This window comes from Dermochelys coriacea, chromosome 14, assembly GCF_009764565.3.
Source record: "Dermochelys coriacea isolate rDerCor1 chromosome 14, rDerCor1.pri.v4, whole genome shotgun sequence".
Classification (NCBI taxonomy): domain Eukaryota; kingdom Metazoa; phylum Chordata; order Testudines; family Dermochelyidae; genus Dermochelys; species Dermochelys coriacea.
Window position 1 is genome coordinate 7,902,067 of NC_050081.1, and position 10,300 is coordinate 7,912,366.

Below are 10,300 nucleotides of genomic sequence, written 5' to 3' on the forward strand. Positions count from 1 at the left end.
GTGTACCTTCTAAACAAACAGGATAGAATTCCACCAGGCTTAATTTACAAAGGGGTCTGCTCATGTTCAACACAAGCTAGTCTCTCAATACTCCAAATGGGAGTTATGGTGCATTTGGGTTAGTTTTTCTTTGAGGCAAGACCAAGTATTAAGAAAGTGCATCATTGTGAACAATGACGTACTCAAGTGAGGTCCAGCTGAAAAAGAGCTGGGAGTCAAAATTCATAGTCAGGTGCATGCTGTAGAATTAGGCTTGGCAGAATTCAATTTTTATTTTTTTACCATTTCGACAGATATCAATGTTTATTTTAAAGTGTTTTTCCTATTTTTACATATTTAAATGTTCACAGTTGTGGGAAATTATGGGGCTTCAGACCATTGAGGATTCAGACAATAATTATTTAATGACAGCAGACACCGAGATATAAAAAGTGAAAGCTTTATAACCGTTGAAACTCAAATTGTCAACATCACAGGTCAAAATATACAAAGTAAATATCCTTAAATTAAACTCTCATAAGTTGGCAAGCAGCATTTTGCTTTCTGTAAATGTCAGTTATTATTTTTTCATCAGTTTGTGTGTGTGGTGAAATTGACATTTACTGATAAAAATCTAATCCTTCCAAGCCTGTGTATAATGCTGCTGGTAATTGACAGATTCATGCTTCCAGCTTTATATATATGAGTAATTTTACTCACATGATAACTCTGTTGAACAAAGCCATTGCCCATCTACCTGAGTGCCTGCAGGGGGAGGTTTGCCCCACCTTTTCCATGCATATTTGTGCCATATTCCTGAGCCACACAGTACTTCTGGAAAGAACTCTGTTACATCACAATCCTGTTACTTACTCCATGCGTTACACATTTTTCATTTTCTCTTCACCTTGCATCTTGCCATGTTTTAACATCAGGAAGAAAATTGTGTCCTAGCTACCTGTAAAGGTAAAACGTAAGAGAAGTCCACAATATCTATCCTGAATGATTTGCCAAGAGACAGCGCTGCCAGTAGGTGTCGTTGATGATTTTTCATCTAATTATATTATTTTTTCCCTTTTTCTCTTTTAGTGTGGCAAAGGTGCTGAAAACTTCGATAAATTCTTTACTCGAGGACAACCAGTGTTAACACCGCCTGATCAGCTGGTCATTTCTAACATAGACCAAACAGATTTTGAAGGGTTCTCCTATGTCAACCCACAGTTTGTACACCCAAGCTTACTAAGTATAGTATGAAGCTGATAGACATGAACAAACCACACAGTGGAAAATGGACCTTTGCCCTAGAATTTTTAGGCCTTTGCCTTGTTGGTTTCAGTTGGGCCTGGAAATTGTAGAGTAAAAAGTTCAGGAGGAGGGGGAGGGAAAAGGACATTCATTCAGGATTTGGCTTTGCAACAAAGAGAAGTTGTCTTAGTAGGAGCTCATGTAATATACAGTGCCCATTTATTCACACTGCTGGCTGTAGGGTTACTCTTATGAAGTCAGCCATTTTTGGTATATTTTAATATATTTGCATAGTTTCTGTTGACCTTTTCCAGTTCCCCTCCAGCACTGGAAAAGCATATTAGAAAGAATGAAACAGCATCAAGTAGACTGAAAAAAAAGCAACCCACCTTAAAATGGAAAGTCTTCAGCCCTTAAATGTGGATAGCATGTAATGTGAGCACTCGGCCCTGAGGGACTACTCTTCCTTTTGGTCTTCCTGATGAAACAGCACAAGTGACTGGAAGGGAAGGGTAACTGGGGGGCGGGGAGGAGCACTGTGTAAGATTGCTCAAAGCCAGATGTTTCAAAACTATTGCTTTTAGGTACCAGGTTGTTTTTTTAATGAAATAAAGTCGGAGTCTTGGGCTCTGAGACTCACTTGCAGACACAAATTTAAACAGATTTTCAGTAGCAGTCAGATATTTAGGACTGATGGTAACTAGCGCACAGGACAAATATTAACTCAAGGATAAAATTGCATAATTAATAGTAATAAAAATAATAATACTTGTGTTAACTTTAATCTCCATGAGATTATTCTGTGATCCAGGGTGCCATTGTTAGTTATATTAATTTAATTTACACCACTACTCAAGTTCATTGTTAGCCAGTTCTACTAATACCAGTATTTTGCTATAAAACTTTTTTTAACCAGAGTATGAAACAGAACTGTAACCCCTTACAACCCACTCACGCTTATTCATTTAGTAGGCTGCAGAGTAGGGTAGTAGAGGAGAGCACTGTGTGCAGTAATTTAATGACAGTGTGGAGTTCAGAGTCACTTTCTGCTTTCCCCAAGATAACTTAGAAAAATATGAGGGTTTTTTGTCTAAATTCCACTTTAAATATTGGTTAAAAACCTGTGGAACTGTAGAACTGAAATAAAAAGCAGTTAAAAATTGTTTTATTGGTAGAAGGGAATGTAATACATTTTGCAGATGCTTCATGCAATGAATTTTGCATGTTTAATAATAACCCTTAATAAGCAAATCTCTATTATTGACATCGTATCAAGTATAAAGAGAGTATTTAAAAAATTATAAGACAAAATTGTGCTGTTTGTGAAGGTACTTGTTCTAAATTAGTATTATTATTTAGATTTAGCTTAATGTTTTATTGCTAATTTTTTCTGTTTTTGTTTTGTTTTTTTATTTAGTTTATGGATATGGTCAATGGAATAGGATATACTATTTTTTTTAAATGTAGATCTATTTTTAAACAGTAATGGCTACCTGCAGGTTTTATACAAGATTCATTGATGCTTCTATTTCACATCTATTACTTGCAAAAAAGAAAATAGATTTTCTTTATTTGCAGTGATGAACATTGTAATTGCAATCTTGTAGCAATCACCTGGTTAAAATGATTGATATTTCCTCTTAGATCTTACTAGAAGATATTGATTCAAAGATTAGTAAATACTTTTGTGCATATTTTGGTTCCATGATGGCATGTAAATTGGTATAGTCATTTCCTTTTCCTTTTCCTTTTGCCTTGCTAATGTTAGCGATCTTAGACATATTTTGCCTTCCAGATGTGCATGTCAGTGCCAGAAGCATGCTGTCTCTATTGCTGCATGCAGAGTGATCTACTGTTTTTTCCCCAGCATGTAAACTTACTCTCATGCAAAGTAAAATATTTCCCATAAAATACTTATGAACGAATCAGAATCTGTAACGAAGGGTGCAATTTCCTTAACATCAGTTTTCTATTACAATAGATCATCTAAACTGTGCCAAAATACTGTGGAAGGGCCCAGTCCTGTAAACTGTTACTCATATGATTATTCCTTACCTCCTTGAGCAATCTCACAGATTGCAGTGGAATGATGTCTGTGTGAAATTCAGCCATGTGCAGACGGCCAGTATAAAGCTTATGTATCTCTTCTAGTCTCAAAATTTGAGGGTGTCAGTGGTGCACAGTCCTCATGACTTGTGCTGATCTTCTGCACAGGAATGGATTTCACCCACAGATACCCTATTGCAATTGCTGGGACCACTCTCAGAAGAAAAGGTCTACTCATGTGAGTATGAGTTTTTGGGATCAAACTTGAAGTGAATGAAAATGGCTACTGGTAAAATGGAACATTCTAAGATCTTAGAGAAGCACACTGCAAATGAGGAGCACTATAAACAAACCAGAGCTCAAGCTATTGCTAAACTACAGAAAATTTCAAACAAAATTTAAAATTGTTTTAGGAATAATAATTTTAAAACAAAATCTGTGTCAAAATAGTAAGTTATCTGCCAAACCTGAGAATGAATTGTCTTATTTGTCAATCATATGTATCTTTTTAAAAACATGGGTATGCAACATAAAGTATGTGGACACCTGTAGAACTTCATGACCTTCTACATTATTCTAATCTACTAGCATCAAACTCCTGACACGGGATAGGGAAGCAAGGCATCAAGCCACATTTGATGGTGAGTTCAGTAAGTTACTTCAGAGGCTCAGATTTAGAATAAGGGGCTGTTAACATCACAGCCGCCGATATTGATGGGAGCTGTCATTAAATGTACTCTAGGGGTACATCTGCCCTGCAATAAAAAACCTCCGGCACCCAGTCTCAGAGCCTGGTCAATTGAATTGGGCTCATGGTGTTCAGGGCTACAAATTCCCTGATGTTCAAGGGATGTTCAAGGTCAGGCTTGTGCCTGGCCTCTGATACCCTCCACCCTTGCGAGGCTTCAGAGCCATGGCTGCAGCCCAAAACCAAAGATCTATACTGCAATTTTTAGCCGAATCCTGCAAGCCTAAGTCAGCTGACTCCGGCCAGTTATGGCTGAGCCAGTAGTCTTTTATTGCAGTGTTGGTGTACCCTTGGAGTATGATGTTGGGCGTTAAGTAATGGAGTAAGGAGTAATGGAGTAAGTAATTTGAAAAGGACAGCAGAGCACAGGAGATCTAGAGATGAGAGAAGCAGCTGGGGAGAAATGGAACAGAGCCAAGCTGGACAGGAGATTGGTAAACAAGATATGGAACTTGTGTTTTCCTTAAGTGATATCAGTTGTGAAGTGGAGCTGTGGAATTTCAGTTGTAGACCCACATTTTAAATGTTAAACAGTACTGTGCCGACTGGGGCATAGCATTAAAGGGCTGGTCCAACATCCAAACCTCAAAAAGATTTGCTTTTGTTCATTTCCTCAAGATTTTTCATTTTCTTAAGCACTTGCACATGCTCTGCAGTTGGTAAGGTAAAAAACAGGAAGTCATCTCTGATCATGTTACCTCAAAGTTCCTGTGTTTGGGACTTCTCCTGTCGTCTTGTGTAGGTTTTTGTAATGCTAAAAAGGGGAACTGTGAACTCACCCATCCTGCAAGGATAAGGCAATATTGTGCAGAACTGTCTAAAAGTGACTGTCTAGACAAGTTATCGTTAATTAACTCCTATACCTTACTCATGAGGTTTCATATGAGCCCTGAAGTTAGGACCAGCCCTTTACACACAATTTAAAAGGCACATCCAGTGATTTCCTCATGATTTGGAAATGCATTATAGAAAGTAACACCCTACGTGTACAGCAAAAATGTTCCTAATACCATTTTAATACAGCTGTTATTTATTTATCAGATATCTATATATAGGTGTGGCTGTCCAGAGAACTTTGGTTAAAATGAGTAGTCGTTAACATTAAAATGGCCTCATTTAAGTTAGAACCTTTCCCTTTGAGACAACAAAACCCCCTGATATCAAGAGTTTGTAAAACTAGAACTGACATTTTGTTGCATTAATATTTAGGTGAGAGTTTTAAGAGCCTGATTTTATAAGTTCCTGAATGGACTCTGCTCCTGTTGACTTCTGAAGGAGTTGAGAGTTCCCAGGACCCCCACAATTAGGTAATACTGACACTATGCTGCAGCAATTGTATCTGCCTGTTGGAGATTAATTGGGCTGAGGGCCGATAAATATAGAGATGTCCCAAAGAGGTTGTTAAAATCTCAATTCATAGGGAATTTTAACTATTGAGAAAAAGTTTTGGCTTCAGGCTGCTAATCTGAAACTGCTTGCGATTGACCATGTTCCATTTTTCCCCTAAAAAAAAAAAACAACAAACCCCTAATAAACTGCATATTTTTAAAACTAGTGTGTTTTTTAAAAAAAAAATTGCAAGTAACATATCTGTACATCATGTGTTAGAAACACTCTCTGTAGATGCAAAACTCTGTCCATTTCCCAGCTTGAGGCAAAAAGACAGCTGCATTAGTGAGTAAGCTGTGAAATAAATGGAGTCTGTGTGTTCCTGTCTGTAGGTGAAATCCACCCCTCTGCAGAGAGCTAGCACAAGCCTTGGAGCCACTTAAGTCACATGTAAGCCCTTAAGGAATGAATTGGTTCCTAGGCCACCTCCTGGTCCTCTTCATGGTATGGATTTTACTCTGTGGGCAAAATCCTTCAAGTCTTTATTCACGTCCTATTGATTTCAGTGGGATTACTTGGGTGAGGTAAGGACTGCTACATGAATACGGACTTGAAAGACGGAGCCCGGTGATCTGCACTCCATTCCTGTTGCTATCAACAGGAATTGCACATGCATAAAGAGAGAATACGCTGCGAACATTAAAAATTCCAATGTAACTCAGGTTAGAAATGCGGGGGAGGAGGAACGGACATTTAGCCTTTAGACCTTTCATAGTCTGCAGAAATAAAATGTGATTTTTCTTTCACAACCTAAATACAATTACACTGTCAAAACCATCTATTAGTGAATAAAGCAGGGGTGGGCAAACTTTTTAGCCTGAGGACCACATCTGGGTGGGGAAATTGCTTGCAGGGCAGGGGGTTGGGGTGAGGTGTGTAGGAAGGGGCTCAAGGCAAGGGGTTGGGGCAGAGGAGGGGTGCAGGGCATACGAGGGGGCTCACGGAAGGGGGTTAGGGTGCAGGAGGGATGTGGAGTGTAGGAGGGGGCTCAGGTCAGGGGCTTGAGGTTCAGGAAGGGGGTTGGGGTGCAGGAAGCATGTGGGATGCAGCAGGGGGCTCAGGGCAGGGAGCAGGGGTGCAGGATGCGGCAGGGGGCTCAGGGCAGGGAGCTGGGGTGTGGGATGCAGGAGGGGTTCAGGCTCCGGCCCAGCGCTGCTTAGCTAGAGTGGCTCTGGGGTGGCAGCGGTGCACAGTAGGGCCAGGTCAGGCTCCCTGCCTGCCAGCCCCAGCCCCGCACCGTACCACTCCGGGAAGCAGCCAGCACCACGTCCCTGCACGGCCTCAGAAGCTCCCATTGGCCGGAGGTACCCACATGCAAGAGCAGGGTGCGGAGCTCTCTGCTGCCCCACTCCCACCCCCACCCCCAGAGGCTGCAGGGACGTGGTGTCTCCACTTCCTGGAGCGGCAGTGGCAATCCCGCAGGCCGGATCCAAAGCTCCGAGGGGCTGGATAATAATTTTCCTGCCTCTGGAATTAACCTACAGCATGTGTACACTCTGATCCTTTAAAATCCTTCCTATCCTTCAGGTCAATTCCATTGGAAAACAACTGAGCTCCTGTAAAACAAGGGGAAAAGCCTGTCTCCTGGTAGGAAAGGTGGAATGTTAAAAGTCCAGTGTTGCAGTTCCTGATGACACTTATGGGTATTGGTATTCTACTGTTGAGAATAGTCCACTTCCACTTTAATTGAATTGTCTCGATAGCACTGACCCCCCACTTGATAAGGCAACTCCCATCTTTTCATGTACTGTGTATATATACCTGCCTACTGTATTTTCCACTCCATGCATCTGATGAAGTGGGTTTTAACCCAGGAAAGCTAATGCCTAAATAAATTAGTTAGTCTCTTAAGTACTCCTCGTTGTTTTTACTTATGGGTATGTTTCCCTTCGGTGCATGCACATGACTCCAGTTAAACTGAGTGGGAGTTGCATGCAATCATCAAAGGGAGAAGATACTCAATACTAAGCAAAGCACAACATTGGAAATACCAGTGATAAATATTTGATATCATTAGAAAGAGTATTTGTAGTATTTGGTTTGCCGTAGCTGTGCTAACCTGCCAAGGAATTTCTGGAAATGTAATATGATTTTGTTTGTTTTAGTCATTGCCATAAATTGTTGTATATGGTTTTTGTTTCTTTACAAACATCCGTGTCAAATACAGGAACTCAGATCTGTGCTGTTAGTTAGGGAGACATTTAGCTACATTAAAAAGTAAAAGACGGTAGATAAAAGCCAAACCACTTTTTCCTTCAATTCCCTAACTTTAGAAACTATTTGAAATGTTTAAATGAAGTGTTATACAAAAATTGACACAGTAACCATGTCTGATTTCACATCAATGAATAGCGGTGCCAGTAATGATTGGTAATTAAATAGCCTTATAATGCATAGTCATGCACTGAAGCCCTCCTGTTCATAAGAAAATCGAGAGGGGGGGAGTGCTCTCATGTTCTGAACATAGGTCTGGGATACATGAACGTGTTCTGATCCCAGGTCGATCACTGACTCCCTCTGTGGCCTTGGGCAAGTTACTTAACCTCTCTGCCTCAGTTTCCCCATCTGTAAAATGGGGATAATAATACTTACGTCCTTCACCAGGTATTGTGAGGACTACTTAGTTAATGTTTCTAATGCACTTTTAACATGAAAAGTGTTATGTAATTGTAAGTATTATTATATTTTTTTAATAATAAATAAATCAGTTTATTCAATTCACATGGTGTTGCTGGATATACCATGCTATTTATACTTTTATATAACTTTAGTAATTCTACTGAAACCATTTAAAAGAAATAACATATCTGTTTCTTATAGGATCTGGAGTACAGCTTAGCTCTTGTTAACTGAACTCATATCACAATGTGAAGTGTTGCTTGCCAGTCGTGTAGAAGTCAATTGCACTACCCGTTTTCCAACTACTGAGACTTTTTTGTGCAATTTAAAATATTTTAGCAGAATTGATTGTAGAGCAAAATTCCATATGGCTAAATAAAATTGACAACCCAGTTGTTTTCTAGTAACGCTCTGTTATATCTCTTAACAGGGGAGAAGTGATCTTTTGTTTGCAGTTGTCCCATCAGTGAGGATTTTGTTCAGCTGGTAATTTAACTTGCTGGGCTCCTGCTTCATCTAGCTCCATGCTTAGCTACAGCGTCATAGATAGTTCAGCTTGCATGGAAAACAGCCCCAGATGCTATATTTTTCTTCTATCTGTGATGACTGGCTAAAAATTCTGTAATGTTTATAAATCATTTTAAGGATAGAAATGCAAAAGCAATAGCAACAACATTGATCATGTTCCAGGCCTTCGCCTGCTTCCATTGAAGCCATAGAGTTGGATTTCACTCTGGTTTATTACTGGTGTAACTTCATTCACTTATTTTTAATGTCCCCTGAAGTCCAGTGATGCAAGGGCACAATCCCGCTGCTAGTAAACTCAGGACGTTTTTCTATTTACTTCAATGGGAGTCAGAATAGGTGGTAGGTGAGATCCAAATCTGTTGCCCTTTTATGTCAATGGGAGCAGACTGGGCCGTATACTAATTTTTGATTAGAAGGAACTGCAGTGAAATCTTCAGCTAATAGCAAGTTATTTTTTATAATTTATAAATAGGTGAAAGAAACAGATTTTAAGAACAATAATCTTTGTTTTTTAATCTTTATAAGCCACCATTTTTTTTAAAAAGAATAATTTGAATTGATAAAGTAACAAACTGTTGGGTTTTTTTCCCGGTTGAACAATTGTGCAAAATCAGCATTATTTGCACCCTTGCCTTTAGGGCTCAGTCTTGCTGATCACTTTGGCTCTGATCCAGCCAAGCGCTTCATGGTACTTTACTTTACTTTAAGCACATGAGCAATCCCCCTGAAATTAGTACAACTACTCACAGGTTTATAGCTCAGAATGTACTTCAGTACAGTACTGGATCCAGGGTCATAGTGCTCCACACCTTGCAGAAATGAGCCTTTAGCCCAATTCAGAAAAGCACATAATCATATGCTTAAGTCCATCTGTACTTAACTTCAAGCAGCACAGGCTTAAGTCCCATTGAAGTCAGTGGGACTTAAACACGTGCTTGAGTGTTTTGCTAAATTAGAAGCTTAGTGAGTATTCTTGCTGTAGTAAGGCGAAGATTTAACACTGTCGATTTATTTCCCCAGAAAGAGTTTCAAATGTATTCCCTTCTTTGAGTTACTAGAATGAATGTAAAAGCTTAAAAATGCAGCTCACAATACTTGTACTTTTAGCAAGATAATGTCTGTCTTTTATAGAATATGCCTGAAACATTTGAAATCATTGCATTTGTTGTGTTAACATTCTTTTATTTTTTTAACAAGGAATATCACCTTGAAATCATTAACAGTGAAGGATATCATTTTAAGACACAAACTTTGTTTTTATAAAGAGGAGAACATTATTTTCTTATTATTTAATTGCAAGATACTATAGGAAAATGTGGAAAGGTGATTCATTTCTCAAAAAATATTGGAAGAATAGCTGGCAAGATTGATGTATAAATTACTACATTGTTTTTTCTTAGTTCTTTAACATTTAATCTTTGTTTGCATGATATGCTTTTGTTAAATATTAATTGTAGTTTGAAAGCAAGTGTGTCTGAATAAAGATACTTGATCATTGCTTTGTGTTCTTTTGTCTGGCTTACATCCTGTGGGGAACTCCAGTGACTGAATTCTTTACTGTGAAGTTAGATGTGGACCTTAGCTCAGGTCCAGCATTTCCCCATACTTTGCACTGCTTAGATCCAGGGATTTGGCTTAGCCAAGCTATGAAGTTCAGAGCGGGATCTGAATTTCCCACTATTAAGGGTATCTAAATACAGAGTTTCGATGGGCTTCTCTCTAAGGGCTTTATCCCATGCCCATTGA

General features: G+C 39.1%; 1 protein-coding gene across 3 annotated transcripts in view; it reads left to right on the forward strand.

Annotated features, from left to right (window-relative positions):
* The window catches only part of PRKCA (protein kinase C alpha), a 312,623-nt gene extending 302,572 nt beyond the window's left edge, over positions 1-10,051 (forward strand). For all 3 annotated transcript variants that reach the window (XM_043497588.1, XM_038371867.2, XM_043497589.1), the window contains one exon: positions 1,069-10,051. In XM_043497588.1, the coding sequence (XP_043353523.1) occupies positions 1,069-1,233 (165 nt within the window). In that variant the 3' untranslated portion in view covers positions 1,234-10,051. The remainder of the gene's footprint in view (positions 1-1,068) is intronic.
* The last annotated feature ends 249 nt before the right edge of the window (positions 10,052-10,300 follow it).